Source organism: Podarcis gaigeae (genome assembly GCF_964106915.1).
Source record: "Podarcis gaigeae genome assembly, chromosome: 16".
In the NCBI taxonomy this organism is placed as follows: Eukaryota; Metazoa; Chordata; class Lepidosauria; order Squamata; family Lacertidae; genus Podarcis; species Podarcis gaigeae.
In genome coordinates, this window is record NC_139693.1 from 8,858,089 (window position 1) to 8,876,414 (window position 18,326).

At 50.1% G+C, this 18,326-nt stretch overlaps 1 protein-coding gene across 2 annotated transcripts in view; it reads left to right on the plus strand.

The window, feature by feature from the left end:
- The first annotated feature begins 4,822 nt into the window (after nucleotides 1–4,822).
- ATP8B2 (ATPase phospholipid transporting 8B2) overlaps nucleotides 4,823–18,326 on the plus strand; it is a 60,924-nt gene continuing 47,420 nt past the window's right edge. The window contains exons 1-3 of one of the 2 annotated variants that reach the window (XM_083715539.1): nucleotides 4,823–4,944; nucleotides 15,506–15,573; nucleotides 18,171–18,229. In XM_083715539.1, the coding sequence (XP_083571665.1) occupies nucleotides 15,543–15,573; nucleotides 18,171–18,229 (90 nt within the window). In that variant the 5' untranslated portion in view covers nucleotides 4,823–4,944; nucleotides 15,506–15,542. Of the gene's footprint in view, nucleotides 4,945–15,505; nucleotides 15,574–17,322; nucleotides 17,458–18,170; nucleotides 18,230–18,326 lie in introns of those variants that run through there. The other variant, XM_083715538.1, reaches the window with a different exon arrangement.

The following is an 18,326-nucleotide window of genomic DNA, read 5'->3' on the forward strand; positions in this document are numbered from 1 at the left end:
CCTGTCTGCCAGGTTACCTGTTTAATGGTCACTTGATTGGATTGCCTGGGGAGCCTGGCTAGTCTTTCGTAATGATAAATACTTAGTTCCTGGGCCAGGTCAGGCTCACACCCTATTCATATATTAAATGTGCCCTTAAGACAGGATTTGTGAGACAATGGGGAGGCTTTTCCATTTTCCTTTGACCTTGCAGAGAAAACCTTTGCTCAGTTTGGGAATCAAAATGGTCTTAGCTCGGTCTTCCTGTGCTGATCTATGCACGTGCTTGGTTGGTACACTTATGAACATTTAACATATATCTAAGACCTCAAAATTCCTATCACAAGGACAGGGGCAGGGAAGGTTTGGAAGCCCAGGGGCCACGGTCCCTTCTGGATGATCTCCGCAGGGGCCACAAGGCAATGGGGGGTGGGGGGTGGGCCAGAGGCAAAATGGAGCGAAGCAATAAATGCAAATTTTCCCTCTGTACCACAGGCTAGTTTCTCCACACACTCACACACACCTCTCCAGAGAAGCAAGAGGCAGGTTCGGAGTTTGAGGACACATTCCAGCCAGGCAAAAGCCCTTGAGGAGGGTGCAAAGAACATGCAGAGGCAAACTCGGCCCTCTAGATGTTTTGGGACTACAATTCCCATCATCCCTGACCACCAGTCCTGTTAGCTAGGGGTTATGGGAGTTGTAGTCCCAAAACATCTGGAGGGCCAAGTTTGCCTATGCCTGTCAAAGAAAATACAAAATGGAATGCAGTGGTACCTCGGGTTACATCCGCTTTGGGTTACATCCGCTTCAGGTTAGAGACTCCGCTAACCCAGAAATAGTACCTCAGGTTAAGAACTTTGCTTCAGGATGAGAACAGAAATCACGCGGTGGCAGCGGGAGGCCCCATTAGCTAAAGTGGTACCTCAGGTTAAGAACAGTTTCAGGTTAAGAACGGACCTCCGGAAAGAATGAAGTACTTAACCCGAGGTACCACTGTACCATATTGGCCTGAATATAAACCTCACTTTCCCCCCCCAAATTCCGACCGTGAAAAGTTAAAGTGCGGCTTATATTCCGACCTTACAGTTTGCAGCCAGGAGCCGGGGCAAACAGTACGGCAAAGAGGCGCCCACCCCACACATAGTCCCCCATCCTCTCCCCCAGGAAGGGAGAGAGTGAGGAAGGGGAAAGCCCGCATGCCCCCCCCCCCAGTATGCAGCCAGGAATGGAGCGGCTTATATTTGGGTATTTTTTCTTTTTCTCTCTCCCCACTCCCTTTTAAAGGTGCAGCTTATATTCAGGTGTGGCTTATATTCGGGCCAATACGGTATTTGTGTTCCTAATAAAGCACAATCTTATATATCTATGTATCCCCATTTCATCCTAGTCTTCCATCCTCGTACTGAGAACTGAATCCCACCCCCATCTCCCCAGTTCTTCAGCCTCACCACCCCCCGCCTACTCTGATCTGTCTCCAACCCTTTTCTAAGCCTATTGGTTTCAATGGGTCTGATCTGAGTAGGAGTTGCATTGGACAACCAAGGGGAAAAACAACAGAGCTTTGCGGCAACTAATGGAAACGAGCAAATTTATTACGGCATCAGCTTTTGGGGGAAATGGAGCCGTCCTGAGTTAGGGATACACACTCATGGCTGGTAGCAGGGTGGGGTTTTGTAAACAGAGAGGTCGGTGGGAGATGAGATGCAGAGAATCAGAGATAGCGATAACTGCGTGATCGACAGCAAGGTTTCGCAAAACAGCTCTTGATAAAAAGAGATATCCTGGCATTGGTAAGCCGATTAGCACGTATGCATTTAAAACCCCTTTGTTTCCGTTCCTTCCTCAAGTGAAGTATTGCAATTTCGCCATTTCACGTTGCAGCCTCCCTTCAAAGTTTATTTGCTCCAAGAAGGCCATTTACAGGGTTGAAAATTTCCTCCATGCGGAACCTCTCCATGGCCCACTGAGCTGTACATTTAAGGTTAAGTCCAGTCAAAGGCGACTACGGGGTTGCAGCGCTCATCTCGCTTTCAGGCCGAGGGAGCCGGCGTTTGTCCACAGACAACTTTCCGGGTCATGTGGCCAGCATGACTAAACCGCTTCTGGCGCAGCAGAACATCGTGACGGAAACGAGAGCGCACAGAAACGCCGTTTGCCTTCCCTCCGCAGTGGTACCTATTTATCTACTCCCACTGGTGTGCTTTTGAACTGCTAGGTTGGCAGGAGCTGGGACAGAGCAATGGGAGCTCACCCTGTTGCGGGGATTCGAACCGCCGACCTTCCGATCAGCAAGCCTAAGAGGCTCAGTGGTTTAGACCACAGCGCTGCCCGCGTCCTGCTGTACATTTAAAGCAGGGTGACACCACTTCTAAGCAGTCGTGGCTTCCCTCAAAGAATTCTGGGAATTGTAGTGAACTGAGCTTGCTGGGAATTGTTAGGACATGCACCCCCCCCCACAGTATTACCCTCTCAGCACTACAATTCCCAGAGTTCCCTGGGAGGTAGGATTGATGGTTAAGCCACTCTGGGAATTGCAGCTATGCGAGAAGAACGGGGGCGGGGTCCTCCTAAGAGAACCCCTAACAAACTACAGTTCCCAAGATTCCTGGGGGGGGGGGGATTCATGAGTATTTAAAGTGGTATGACACTGCTTTAAATTGATAGTGCGGATGGGGCCTCCGGGGACCATAGTCACAAAAGCAGATCTGTCTGTGTGACTTCCTGCTTTAGTTTTCATTACACACACACACACACACACACACACACACACACACACACACACAATTACAGTGGTACCTCAGGTTACATATGCTTCAGGTTACAGACTCCGCTAACCCAGAAATAGCGCTTCAGGTTAAGAACAGTTTCAGGTTAAGTACGGACCTCCGGAATGAATTAAGTACTTAACCTGAGGTACCACTGTACTTGCTGTCACTTGTTTGCAGGGTGTGTTTGTTATTTTAAAAAAGCATATTCACACATTGATGGGTGGTGTGAAGATGCCTAGTCTCTGAGCCTCATCTCTGGGCCTTTGGGCCAAGCCACGCCCACCTGCCAATCACCTGAACTCATATAGGTCAGCACCACCCACCAATCAAATTTGGGAGACGCCCACCTGTCCTCTAGGGCTGTGCCCGGTGATGATATGAGGCGGGGCCTTGTTGGTGGGTGCCCCCAGATTGTGGAATTCCCTTCCATGGGAGGCTCCCTGTGCTTTCCTTTCCTTGGCAGGCAGACTTTTTCATTTGTCGTTCAGACAAGCCTTTGGCCACTAACCAGCTGCTGTGGCAAGGTCTCCTGGAGGTGTGTGTGCTTTTAAATAGCTTTAAGCGTTTTTAGCGCTGCTTTTAATAGGGCTATATTTAAATTATTATTATTAATATTAGTAGTAGTAGTAGTAGTAGTAGTATACCACCTTCCATCTGTAGATTTTTATTTACTGGGTTTTTTAGTTGTACAGTACCTGTTTTCGGTTTTGCCGTTCTGGTATAAATGTGGGGTGTTAAATAAAAACATAAAAAGAGCCTAGCTTGTCAAAGCATAGGGTTGGAGGCCACTGACAGCCCCTCCACAAATTTGCCCAACCCTTCCTTGCTTCTTTATTTATTTATTTTTAACATTTTATTAATTTTCCAAAAATGACAGAAAAAGGGGAAAAAAGAAAACAGATCAGCAAACGTTTTCAGCAAGGGTCCGGTCTACTGTCCCTCAGATCTTGTGGAGGGCCGGACTATATTTTGAAAAAAAAATTAACGAATTCCTATGCCCCACAAATAACCCAGAGATGCATTTTAAATAAAAGCACACATTCTACTCATGTAAAAACACACTGATTCCCAGACCGTCCGCGGGCCGGATTGAGAAGGCGATTGGGCCAGATCCGGCCCCTGGGCCTTAGTTTGCCTACCCATGCACTACCCACATCATCAGATACCGCAGCCTTCTCATCTGGCGGCCTTCCAGATGTTCAACTCACCTCATACCCCAACCCCTGACCACGAAGGTGCTGGAGTCCCAAGGCAACATCTGGAGACCCCAGGTTCCCATCCCAGAAGGTTCAGGAGGCCACCGCCCTGCTGAACTTTAGCCGGTCTGGGCAGTGTCCAGATGAGATCCGCCTGCATGCTACTCTGGGCTCCATGTTAGAAAAATGGAGCGAGTTGCTAGAAAACATGGGGGCTGCCCATTTTTAGCCTGGCTGCATATGCAACCATTACAATCAGAGCACATTCTCGCCTTCCCAAAATCCTGGGAACTGTAGTTCACCCATGGCAAAGCTACAGTGCCCAGCACCCTGAGCAAGATACTACAATTCCCAGGATTCTTGCAGGGGAGAGGGAGTCAAATGGGCTACTGAAAGCGAACGTGCCAGGCCAATTGCGCCCCATTCATTGCCATGGGTCTACTCGTGAGAAAAGCTGGATCCGGCCCAAGGCCCAATATCAGTCTGGATTTGGGGGGGCGGGGGACAACCCAGCGCCTCCTGCAAAGGAAAGCTTGGCTGGAGGAGATGGAGAGGCTGACTCCCGAGGAAACGCGAGGCTTCCTCCCCGTGCGTAAAAGCGCGCACAGCGCTCGGCGGCGCTTTTTCCACCCGGAGCTGCTCCTCGGAGGAGCAGCCCCCGAGATCGGCGGTCCCTTTCATCACTTCCGTCCCCCCACCCCCCAGCCCTCCTCCTTCCCTCCTCCTCTCCATCCATCCCCGCCCGGGAAACGGGGAGGGGGGGAAAGCAGCCCAGCCGCCGCCGCCGCCACCGCCAAGCCAGCCAGGCAATCCGGGGCCGGGCGCGTCGGCGGCAGCGCAGCCATGGGCCAGGGCGCACGGCGGGCCGGCGGGCGCGGCCAGGGCGCACGGGCGCGGGCCGCTTCCAGGAGAGCGTAGCGGCCCTGGCCCGGGGATGGAGCGCGGCGGCGGCACCAGCAGCAGCAGCGGAGGCGAGGGGCGCCCGGAGGCGGCTCGTTAAGGTGCGCCACGCGGCGGCGGCGGCGCGGGGGGATCCGGCCGAGTTTTTGGGGACGCCCCGGAGCTCACCTCCCTCCGCCGCTCGGTTGGAGAGGGAGCCGGACGGGCAAGAGGACCGAAGCGGGGTTGGGGGGAGATGGTGCTCTCAACTGTAGTTATTTCAATTTTTTTACATAAAAAGCAAGATGACATGAAAGTATTTAGGAGAGAAACCTCAAAAAACAACAACAACCCCTCTCCATATATATATATTTTTTGAGGTTTCTCTCCTCCTAAATACTTTAATGTCATCTTGCTTTTATGTAGTTGTGTGTGTGGGTAGGTTTGGGGCATTTTCTCCCCCATGAATGCTTCTGTGTTGTATCTCTGTCTCTTTTTAGTTAATTTGGAAGATTCCTTCCCCCGCAATACTGTACTTCTATACTATCTTTTTTGTTGTTATGGGGGGGGGGGAATTCCCCACCCCAAATATTTCCATCGTCTTTATTTGTTTTTAAGTTACTGAGAGTGGATATTGTAGATTGCTCCCCTCCATCTTGTTATATATTTTTTAGCTATTGGGGGTGAATTTTGGGAGATTCCCCCCCCTCCATCCTTCCATGTTACCCGTATTTTATTAGTTATTGGGGTGGGGGTGAATTTTGGGAGATCGCCTCTCTAAATACTTCCAATGTTTGCATAATTATTATTTTAGTTTCTGGTGTGTGTGTGTGGGGGGGGTGAGGTTTGGAGATTCCCCACCCCAGATTATTTCTCTGTTTTTTATAGTTCTTTTAATATCTTAACTGGGGAGAAGGGAATGAATTTTGGAGAATTCCCTTCCCCCATTCCCTTCCCTTAACTTTTGAACACCCTCTTGGATCCCCTCTCTTTTGACCTTTAACCTCCCCCACCCTTGACCCCCATGGGCAGGTTTGTGGCCCCCCCCCAAAAAAAACATGGGCTAGGTATCAACAATTTTTTCCCAGCCAGGGCTCCCTTTTAACCCAAACATGCCCATTTATTAAATTTTTACCATATATTTGCGAGTGCTTCTGTGGCGACCTGCCTTAAATCAGGTTGCAACCCACTAAGGGGTCCAAAAGTAAGCTTTTTCAGATCAGTGGGGCTTACTCCCCCCCCCCACTGGGAAGTACCTGAAAGGCTCACAGCTCCATATCTCTCCTGCTTACCTCCTTTCCTTCTTCTAGATATTCGCTCCAGATTCTTCTAGACTCTTACCTAGATCCCTGCTCGAATGCTCATGCCTAGAGCTCTCAGTTGCATAGTAATTTCACTAATGCATTCTCTGGATCCTTCAGTCCCCCCCCTCCAAAAAAATAAGTCATTTATGGGTGCCTCTCTTAGGCTTCTTACGCACCATACAGTACATCTAAAGCACATTCTTCACTCCATCCTGCAAAGAATCCTGGGAACTGTAGTTTGTGGAGGGCGCTGGGAATTGCAGTTCTGGGAGGAGTGAACTACAGTTCCCAGGATTCTTGGGGTGTGTGTGTGTGTGGATCAATGTGCTTTAAATGTAGCCTTAAATATTGAAGCCTTTCTCTCCCCCAGTTTATTGGCAAACCACCCTTCCAGGGGTTCTTTGCTGGTGCGTTCCAGGATCTGACCTCTCCCAGTCCCACCTGAACTCTGGGTCCATCTCCCACCCCCTTCCTTCTCCTCACTGCACACACAATTGCTGGGGTGCCCTGAACCCTTATTCCTCTCTTTGCCCAACGGAAGGCTAACCAACCTGGTGCCCACTAAGTTGTGGTTGCATTCTGCCTCTCATCATTTCTGGGCGTAGGGGGTGCGGTTGATGGGAGCTGGCAACCTCAATTAATGTCTTTAGGGCGCCATGTTGGGGAAGGGCCGTAGTGTGTCCGGCTTGCATGCGGAAGACCCCAACTTCAATCCCTGCCTGAAACCCTGGAGAGCTGCTGCCAGCCAGTGTAAACATTACTGAGCAAGATGGACTGTTCCTGTAACCAATGCTATAAAACAGCTCTCTGGGTTCCTATTTAAACCAGCCGTTTATTCAAAGCCATGAGGACTGGAGTCTTAATTTTTTTTTACTTAGCGGATGGAGCTAAATAAGGCAGGTTTCTGTGTCCCTCTGTCCTAGTGTGACCCCCCCACCCTCCTTCCTTAGCTGCCCCATATCTCTTCCCTGCTCGCCAGCCCCTCCTCGAACTCCTCCTCCCTCCTTCCCCCAAATGCTGATGCCTTGATATTCTATCTTCATTCCTTGCCTTATCACAGTAGAAAACAACTACCCCTCCTTCCAGTTCTCTCCCCACACGTTCCGGATCCTGCTTCGTCTCACTCCCAGTTTCTTCCCTGGTCCCTCTTCCTCACCCCCCCCCCCACAAAAAATCCATTTGCTTGGGTGGCCCCTCTCCCTAGATGCTGATGCTGAGATATCTTAAACCGCTCAATTTGGATTTCCAAGCCTGTATCCTTTTCCTGGGCCCAGATTCTCACTCCCCTCTGCAACCCCACCGGTTCCCCAACTGCTGATGCTGAGATATCTTACCCTCCACCTCCCCGCTGCCCCATTTCCACGTTCTGGATCCTGCCCCTGTAATATCCTGCCCGCCCACCCCACCCACAATTCCTCTCTTCCTTGGCATAACGCCCTCCCTTCCAGATGTTGCCGGCGGGAGCCAGACCTTGCTTTCGTGTCATCTTCTCGGCACGTCCAGCGATCTCGAACCAGCAATCTCTCCCTATATCCACACACCGCTTCCTTCTCTCTCCCCCCCACAAAGCCTTAGCCAGATGCCCAAACAAGCCAGCTTGGCACCCAGGCAGTAGACTGGGTATTCCGGGAGAGGGACAGCACTGCTCTCCTCCTCTGGGCAGGAGAGCCTTGGCCGCTTTATCTAAACACACCAGCCTCTTTCCCGCTACCTGTATATGTGGATTGAAGGGTTGTAGCTCAGCGGTAGAGCATTTGAAAGACCCTCCTCTGAAACCCTGGAGAGCTGCTGCCGGTCAGTGCAGGCAATATTAGCTCCATGGAATCTTAAAAGAGTCGCCGTCTAGTGCAACCCGCTGCAATGCAGGAATATTTTGCCCACAACTCTGAGATTAAGTGCCATGTGCTCTTGCCTGCTGAGCTATCCCAGGACTGGCCTCCAGTGTTTGGGAAGGTGAGCTGATCAGTGGCAAAGCATCTTCAGAAGCTTCTAGGTTTGATCCACAATGTCATCTCCAAGCAGAAAGACCCTGGAGAGCGTAAAAACCCTGGAGAGCTGCTGCCAGCCAGTGTGGACTTTACTGAGCTAGGTGGCCCATTGTTCCGAGTGGGAATAAGCCAGCTTCTGGCTTTACTGTTTAAATCAGGGCCTTTATTCAGAACCATGAGGACTGGAATCTTGCTTTATTTTTGGAGGAAAGGACATAGTGGAACGGTAGAAGAATCTGTGTGCAGAAGGTCCTGGGGTTCGGTCCCAAGCATTTGGGAGAGACTCGCCCTGCAGAGCTGCTGCCAGGCAGTGTGGACCTTACTGGGCTACATGGTTGGATTTGGTAGGAGACAGCGTCCTCTGTGCCTCTGCTTTACCTGTGTGACATCGACCTTCTTAGGCAAAGCTCTGTGCTACTAAACAAGGTGAAGCTGGCCTACCTGGGAAGATGGAGGACAATCCTTCGCTGGAGGTTTTTAAACAGAGGTTGGGCGTTTGTCTGCCGGGAATTCTCGAGCTGTGATTCCTTGCATTGCAGGGGGTTGGGCTAGATGACTCGTGGGGTCCCTTTAGACTCTGTGATTCTATGAATTGGCCCCTCTCTATTTTTGACATGCCCCAGACATTATGGAGGGGGCAACTGCCAAAGGAGAAATATGTGTGTGCCTCACTCTCCTACACCCCCCCATCTTTTGCCCTAGATCCCAAACTCTTTATTTTGCTCAAACTGGATTTTATTTTCACGTCTGGAATGTGTGAAATGATGGGGTGGAGGACAGTTTTCTGGGACTCGCACAGAGTGCTTTTCAACTTTGTTCAAAACAAAAAAAATTCCTTCCAGTAGCACCTTAAAGACCAACTAAGTCAGTTCTTGGTATGAGCTTTCGTGTGCATGCACACTTCTTCAGATACACATAGGCTACCTATCTGTAATTTCAGATACATAGATAGGCTACCTATCTGTAATTTCAACTTTGTTGTCCTTGTGTCTTTTGTGATCTGGGATTAGGTGAGAGGGAGGGGATCTGGGTGGGGCAAAGGGAGTTTGTGGCATCTGTGCCTTTGCCTGCCCAGAAACTTTTTTGTGTGTGTGTGTGTGTCTGTGGCTTTGAAAAATAAACATTCCCTGGAGTTTGGGTGGCTCAGTGCCTGGGGAGGTGGCAATTGGGATTGGCTGCTCACTCCCTACCCAAAAAGTACCGCCCTTTCCCCAGCAGCAGAGCCCTGAGTCAAAGAAATGGACTGGTTGGGGTTTCCTCTCTGGTTTTTACGCTCTGTGGTTACCTGAGGCTCATCTCAGCTTCCGGCCTGCACAATGGTAATAACCTAAATAGCACAGCTCAACACCTCATTTCCCGTTCCCCATCTTTGCAAGTGTCTCTTCTCTTGTTCCCATGCGGTCACATCAAATTGGTGCTTCCTTACCTTGCAAATACATCTCATCTCTATGTCGGAACACCTTGAGGCACAGGTCAAATCTGTGTCCAGGGCAGCTGTTTACCAGCTCCATCTGGTACCCAGGCTGAGACCCTATCTGCCTGCAGACTGTCTCACCAGAGTGGTGCATGCTCTAGTTATCTCCCGCTTGGACTACTGCAATGAGCTCTATGTGGGGCTACCTTTGAAGGTGACCCGGAAACTACAGCTAATCCAGAACGCAGCAGCTAGACTGGTGACTGGGAGCGGCCGCCGAGACCATATAACACCGGTCTTGAAAGACCTACACTGGCTCCCAGTACATTTCCGAGCACAATTCAAAGTGTTGGTGCTGACCTTTAAAGCCCTAAATGGCCTCGGTCCAGTATACCTGAAGGAGTGTCTCCACCCTCAGCGTTCTGCCCGGACACTGAGGTCCAGCGCCGAGGGCCTTCTGGTGGTTCCCTCACTATGAGGTTACAGGCAGAGGGCCTTCTCAGTAGTGGCACCCGCCCTGTGGAACACCCTCCCACCAGATGTCAAAGAGAAAAATAACTACCAGACTTTTAGAAGACATCTAAAGGCAGCCCTGTTTAGGGAAGCTTGTAATGTTTAATAGGTTATTGTATTTTAGTGTTTTGTTGGAAGCCGCCCAGAGTGGCTGGGGAAACCCAGCCAGATGGGCGAGGTATAAATAACAAATTATTATTATTATTATTATTATTATTATTATTATTAAATGGGTACCAATCTCAGCCTTGAAAAGCACCATAGAGTTGGAAAAGAGAGTAACCTTTCTGACTTCCGCTTTCACCTATCGATGCTTTTGGTTGGGTGTTCCAAGGTTTCCACCAGCCATATTTGCTATTTTCTCCCTTCGCTGTCGGAGGCAGTGATGTGCCTCTGAACACCAGAGAATTGGGAGAGTTGCAATTGAGTTCGAATCCTGGTTACGGGTTTTTCCATAGGGGAATCTGGTTGGTCACTGTGAGAACAGGATGCTGGACTAGTTGGGCCATTGGCCTGATCCAGTCGGACTCCCTTTCTGTTAGGATTCTGGGGTTTTAAAAAGCACTCCTCTCGTGTGTGAGCTGTGTCTCCCGACGGCTCTGCAAGTTGGGAATTGGGGAGATTGGTCACACAGGAACGTATCCCTCGTCATGACTGATACCTTTAAAAATGATTTAGACTCCCATTTAACCTCACAATGACCCTGTGAGGAAGGTTAGGATGAGGACGAGCCACTGGTCAACCCTAAGGTAAAGGTAAAGGGACCCCTGACCATTAGGTCCAGTTGTGACCGACTCCGGGGTTGCGGTGCTCATCTCGATTTACTGGCCAAGGGAGCTGGCGTACAGCTTCCGGGTCATGTGGCCAGCATGACTAAGCCGCTTCTGGTGAACCAGAGCAGCGCACGGAAACGCCGTTTACTTTCCCGCCAGAGTGGTAATTATTTATCTACTTGCACTGGCGTGCTTTTGAACTGCTAGGGTGGCAGGAGCAGGGACCGAGCAACGGGAGCTCACCCCGTCGTGGGGGTTCGAACCGTCGATCTTCTGATCGGCAAGTCCTAGGCTCTGTGGTTTAACCCACAGCACCACCAGCATCCCTACCAGCCTTTTATTCTCATAACAACCCAACGAAGTGGGCTAGGCTGGGAGAGAAGGCCTTGCTTGACATCACCAAGCGCCTCAAACTCTCTGAAGGGGCAGAAATGTATCAAATAGCTCCATGTTTAAACAACTGCTGTGCCTCTGTTATTTCTTCACATTTCTGTCCTACTTCCCCCCCATAGTAGAACTCAAGGCAACATACCTGGGGTTCCATGGTGGCCTCCCATCCGGGAGCTGACCAGGCCTGGACCTGCTTAGCTTCAGGGAGGTGGTGGCCTCATGCACCTTCAGACCATGCTCTGGTCTGGAAGAGAGAGGAAATAGCAGTTTCTTTAACAGAGGGGCCACTTCAGACAAGGCCCTGGCTTGATGTCTGAGGACAGAACAGGTTCATATAAAGGCCCTACATACCTACAAATCCCTTCTTGGCTGAAACAGACCTGGACATTCTTCAACCAGCATTTATTCTTACATTCACGTCCTACCTTTACTCCAGGGGGCTTGTACATGGTTCTCCGCTTCCTCCTTTAATCCGCATAACAATCCTGCGAGGTTGGTTACACTGACAGGTAGGGACTGGTCCAAGGTCCCACCTAGTGGGCGAGTGGAGATTTGAACCCGGGTCTCCCAGGGCTAGCACACTGACCACTATTTTACCCTGGCTCTCCCAAGGATTAAAAACAGAGGGCTGACCTCTCTGGAATGACCAAGTTTCCTCATGGCACCAATTTCAAAGAATTGGAGGAGTTTTTGCCTGAGGAAATTGGATGAGGGAGGTGCTTAACCCAATCCCCTTCCAGCAAATTACGTTTTCCAGAGCAGTTTTTCTCACACATACCGTTAAAAACCAGAACCGAGTCCAGATGGGATGGATAGCAGGTGGGAAGGGTGCTTAACCCTTCCACACCACCCACCAATTCTGCTTTCCACATCATGCCCTTTCCAGCTATTTTAACACCACCCACAAAGCTTAACTCCTTTAATGGTTTTGAGCCCAGCAAGAATAGTTGGGAGAGTCATTTCCCCCCTGGCTTCCTCCTCCCAGACTCTTCCCCCCCCCCCCAATTTTTTTATTCATTTTAAAACACCAATAAACAACACAAACAGAAAAACAATGCAAACAAATTCTTGTCTTGTCCTTCTTTTTTCTAAACATTGTTAGGTGAGCTTCCCCAAGTCCCCCCATCTGATTTTCATTTTACCTCATCTTTAGCAGTTTACATAAATTTTTTAACCATTTTGTCACGCTTACTTTTACTATAATAGTCTTCACATTTTATCCTTTACAAATAATGCTATTTTAAAATACACTGTCTTCTACTTCTAACCCTACAGCCTATATTCACTTCCAAAGCTATTTTAAGATTTAAATATTAACATATTTTTTTCAAATATTCTTTAAACTTCTTCCAATCTTCTTCCACCGTCTCTTCTCTTTCGTCTCGGGGTCTCCCAGACAGTTCGGCAAGTTCCATATAGTCCATCATCTTCATCTGCCATTCTTCGATAGTTGGTAAATCTTGTTTCTTCCAATTCTTTGCTAGTAATATTCTTGCAGCTGTTGTGGCATACAGGGAAAAAAATAACATCCTTTTTGGGGATTTCATCCCTTCCTCCTCCCACACTCTTGCATGATTCTATCATATGTGGCGTTGCGGGGTTGCATGTTCGACAAGCCCCTTCATGGATCACTGCCTTGACAGCAAACTATGGCGAGTTCTTAAAGAAATGGGAGTGCCCGATCACCTCATCTGTCTCCTGAGAAATCTTTATGTGGGACAAGAAGCTACAGTTAGAACTGGATATGTAACAACTGATTGGTTCAAAATTGGGAAAGGAGTACGACAAGGCTGTATATTGTCTCCCTGCTTATTTAACTTATATGCAGAATTCATCATGCGAAAGGCTGGGCTGGATGAATCCCTAGCCGGAATTAAGATCGCCGGAAGAAATATCAACAACCTCAGATATGCAGATGACACAACCTTGATGGCAGAAAGTGAGGCGGAATTAAAGAACCTTTTAATGAGGGTGAAAGGGGAGAGTGCAAAATATGGTCTGAAGCTCAACATCAAAAAAATGAAGATCATGGCCACTGGTCCCATCACCTCCTGGCAAATAGAAGGGGAAGAAATGGAGGCAGTGAGAGATTTTACTTTCTTGGGCTCCATGATCACTGCAGATGGTGACAACAGCCACGAAATTAAAAGACGCCTGCTTCTTGGGAGAAAAGCAATGACAAACCTAGACAGCATCTTAAAAAGCAGAGACATCACCTTGCCGACAAAGGTCTGTATAGTTAAACCCAGTAGTGATGTATGGAAGTGAGAGCTGGACCATAAAGAAGGCTGATTGCCAAAAAATGGATGCTTTTGAATTATGGTGCTGGAGGAGACTCTGGAGAGTCCCATGGACTGCAAGAAGATCAAACCTATCCATTCTGAAGGAAATCAGCCCTGAGTGCTCACTGGAAGGACAGATCCTGAAGCTGAGGCTCCAATACTTTGGCCACCTGAGAAGAGAAGACTCCCTGGAAAAGACCCTGATGTTGGGAAAGATGGAGGGCACAAGGAGAAGGGGACGACAGAGGACGAGATGGTTGGACAGTGTTCTCGAAGCTACAAACATGTGTTTGACCAAACTGCGGGAGGCAGTGGAAGACAGGAGTGCCTGGCATGTTCTGGTCCAGGGGGTCACGAAGAGTCGGAGACGACTAAATAACAACAACAACATGTTCGACAAGGAAGAGCATCTCTCCTGACACTGACTGGAAGATCTTCTGCTGCCTGCTCTGAAGTGCCCCCGGATTTTAGGTTTCTCACTGTGCTCCTCGCCACAAATCAGCCACCAGGAGCAAAACAGGAAATGGAGCAGGAAACACTTAGAAGAGGTGTATTTTGCCGTTGAGGTGAAGCGGGGACTCGGGCGTAGCAGCTGTTGGCACCGGTGTAGCTGTCTGGCTGGTCGGTGGTGGATGTGTCAGCATACTAGCCCTTTTAGGGAAACCACCACCATCGCTAGAGGAGCCCGCAGGCCTCTCCAGCATTCTAGTCCTCAGTGTGGTTTTGAGCCATCTCGTCTGTTGGACTTGGAGCCAGGTTCTGTAGCAGCATTGCGGTCCGTTCTAGAAAGGAAGGGACAATAGCGGACTGGGCTGGAAGGTTCATGTGATTCAGTCGACTGCCTTTTAAATCACTTCCTTTGGGGGTGGGGAACCCTGCCCTAGTGTTAGAAATTAGCCAGGTGCCAGGCGCATTTTGCCACTGGCGCGGGTCCAACTGCGACCACGTCTCAGGGTTGCAGAACTTGTAGAACTCAGCAGGGAGGAGGTGGAGGAGGATAGGGACAAAATTAGGATGAGTTGGCTCCACCTCTCATTGGCTCTGGCGCCCCCTGCTGTCGGGCTCCCTGGCTCCTGCCCCACCAGACGCAATGGGCACTAACCCTGAGGATTTGCAATCGGTAGCTGTTAGCTAATGAGCTCATTTAAACGGAAAATTTCCTGCAGGCGGATTAGGAGATTTTCTAGGCAATGTTCTGTTTCTGGAAAAATTCCTGCGGGAAACTTTTCCTGTTTCCAGATCGCTCTTTGGAGTGCTTTCCCCTGGAGAGATCTGGCAACAGATTTTAAAGGGATTTTTTATGTGGCCCTGTTAAATTGGCTCGATGGCTTCTTTGACTCCGTACGCCTATCATAACTGCATCCTTTTCCGTTCTGCTGCACGTAGGGAAGAGAGTTGTGTTGTTTTATTATCACGTATTTTAAAGTTATTGGGCGCTGTTTGGATGAAAGGCAATTTTGGCTTTATAGAGGAGAAGGAAGATTTGCTGGGGGCGCTGCAGGAGTAACAGGCAGTGAGGTGGGGAAATTCTGAACACTCCCCCCCCCCCCAAGATGATGTTACTCCTTAGATTGTTTCCAGGGTTAACCCTTTCCTGCCCAGGGGATACATTCCCTCCGGGAAACCCCTTGGGGGAAAATGTGCCAATGGAATCGGAAGCAAAAATGTGAGCAGAGCAATGAATGTGACTCTTACCTTTGTATGGTACAATGCATTGCAGCCATGCAAAAGTCTGAGGTTTCTTCTCTCCCCCCCCCCCCCCACTTGCTTGCAAAAGTCCTTGGGGAGGGTATGGAACAGGATTGTAGAGGGGCCGTGACCTGGGAAGAAGGGTGCAGCTTGTAGGGAGACCCGAGGCCAGACAGAAGCATTCCGAGGGCCACATTCCGCCCCCAAAGTTCTCCACCTTTGGTTTGTTTTAGGGGTGTGTGTGTGTGTGTGTGTGTGTGCGCCCCACCCCACCCCAAACCAATTATTTTTATTTCTTTGCTTTCCCCCCATCTCCCCGCCCCAATACAGCACCTCCCATGGGCTTGATAAACTGCCATCGAATGCCATGGAACTTTGTTCTAAGAAACATCCTCCAGGTAAGATGGCTGGTTTTTTGGGGTGGGGGTGGGAAAGGGAGCGGGACTGGCAGGGGCTGGGCCACCCCAATCAGCGACAAAAATTAGGTGATTTACCGGTAACTTCTCAGGCACTTTTTCTCACTCAGCCACTGCAAGGTTGCCAACTTTCCAGCAGATCTCTGCTCCTGTGTCCCCAGTGTAGCCACTGGTGGGGGAACTGTGCTTCTGAGAAGCTTTTGCTTAATTCCATTTCATTCGCAATCGCTTCCTCTAAGAGACCACGAAGCATTAAAAAAAAATTTAAAAAATTAAAATTAAAAGGTGCCTAATGGTCAGAGAAGGGACGCGGGTGGCGCTGTTTGTTAAACCACAGAGCCTAGGACTTGCCGATCAGAAGGTCAGCGGTTCGAATCCCCATAGGGTGACAGGGTGAGCTCCCATTGCTCAGTCCCTGCTCCTGCCAACCTAGCAGTTCGAAAGCACATCAAAGTGCAAGTAGATAAATAGGTACCACTCCGGCGGGAAGGTAAACGGCGTTTCTGTGCGCTGCTCTGGTTCGCCAGAAGCGGCTTAGTCATGCTGGCCACATGACCTGGAAGCTGTACGCCAGCTCCCTCGGCCAATAAAGCGAGATGAGCGCCGCAACCCCAGAGTCGGCCACGACTGGACCTCATGTTCAGGGGTCCCTTTACCTTTTTAATGGTCAGAGCTGTTCGATGGTGCCCTGGAAGGTGGATTGGCTCTTCCTTGCTGGTAGTATTTAAACAGAGGCCAGACAATCGTTTGTCAGGGATGTGTAGTTGCAAGATTCCTGCGTCCCTCGGGGGGTTGGGGTCAGACTGGATGACCGTACAAGGTGCCTACCAGTTCTAAAGCTCTGTGACAGATTTTCATATCGAGAGTATACGTACCCTTGCCAGCAGCGTGAGGAGTTTGAGGGGGTCTGTACTGCTTTAGACGGTACAGAAGGGACTGTACCACTTTAGACAGAAGGCGGTCTTGTCCTGTTTTTGAATTCAACCCCGTTCCCCAGGTTAAAAGCCAGCCAAATGTTCTGCAAGTAGACAAGTAGCTCCTCAAGGAGATATAGCCCGGCCCTCTCTTTCCCTGCTAAGCTAGCTTCCTACCTGTAAAGTCAGTGAAAATTCCTGAGCTGAGCAGTGGGGCTGGGTTTGGATGGCCTTTGGGGGTCCCTTCCCAATCTACCAGCCTATGACTTTTTCATCTGGGTCAGCTCCTGTCCAAAGCACAGGAACAAGTCGCATTGCCTTATTTCGTTCCTGGTCAGTTGGCAACCCAGCAGCCCGGACTACCTTACAGAGTTCTTGTGAGGAGAGAGAGAGTTGGGTTGGGTGGCTGTCTCTTTGGCAGAAGAGCTGGACTGAGGTAAAAACAGATTTAATAGCGAGCAGCAACCTAAGGAAAATGACTTTTTTTGGTGTGTGTGGGGGTCCCATTATAGTGATTTGCATGCCTTTGACTGACTCTGTAAGGTCTTTCTGGGTTGGGGGTGGGGCTGGGGGAAGAGAAGCAGGCAGGAGAGAGGTTGCCCCCCCTCGTCCCCCCATGCCGCGGTTACCTAAGCAACGCCATCCCGGCCCCTCATTGGCCGCCGTGTGGCGGTGGGCGGCCCCCATCTCCCTCAATGTCAGCGTGGAGTTTTCTCCTGCAGCGAGTGGGGAGGGGGGGCAGCAGCAGCAGCCGCCGAGGCAGGAGGAGAATGGGGGGCACAGACTGGGGAGGCCGATGGGGGGCCGCTGCCTAAGCCCAGGGGGCCTCCCCATAAAACACACGCAAATCTGGGCCCGGCGGTAACCATGACGATCCCTAAGGAGATGCCCGAGAAATGGCCCTGGGTCGCCGTGGCGACGGGCAGCCGCGGACAGACGCCTGGGGGGACAGGTATTTTTTTTTGGGGGGTGGGAGTTTGACAAGTGAAAGTTTGGGGGGGTTGGCTAGCAGGGTTTTGGGTTTTTTTTTGCTTTTTAGGGGTGGGGGCTCCTCAAATATCCACGTCCAGCCTTTGTCCTGTCACGACCTCCTTGGAGAAAGCTGTCATTGCAATTCTCTCCACAAACATTACCTCATACCGCGCCTGTTTTCCTCCCCCCCCCCCAACTCTGGCTTCTCTCCTTTGCACTATATTTTCTTTGGTGGGGGGGACACACACAGGAGAGCCCCCCTTTTTACCCAAAGGAATACCCCTTTCCTCCCCACCCGTCCCCCCCATCCCCGCAAATGACCTTGCTTCTGAGACTGCCGAGAATCGCAAGTTTGGAAACGGGGACAGAGTCCGTTCCAACAATGGATTGGGGGGGTTGCGAAAACCCAGAGCAGTTTTATTTCAGTATTTGGGACAGGTGTGTGTGGGGGAAAGCTACTCCTGGGGTGCTTTTTTGTGGTGGTGGGGGGCATGCAAAGAATTAAGAGAGCCAGCCAATCTCATGCAGCCGGGAAACGGGTTATCAAATCCGCTACCCTTTGTGTTCAGCTTGGAATGGCTAGCAAGGGGCAACTGCTGGAGGGGTGGTGGTAAGCCTGGGAAAGTGGGGTACGGTGATTTTTTTGGGGGGGTGTTTGTGTGCCGGCGGCTGATTTTTGGCCTCTGTTTTCAGAGGAGGAAAGGCGGGTGAAAGCAAACGCCCGAGAGTATAACGAAAAGTTCCAGTATGCGGTAAGTACGGGGTTAGGAGTTTGTGGCTGGGGGTGTAATAAAAAAATTAAGGTCATATTATATATATATATATATATATATATATATATATATATAT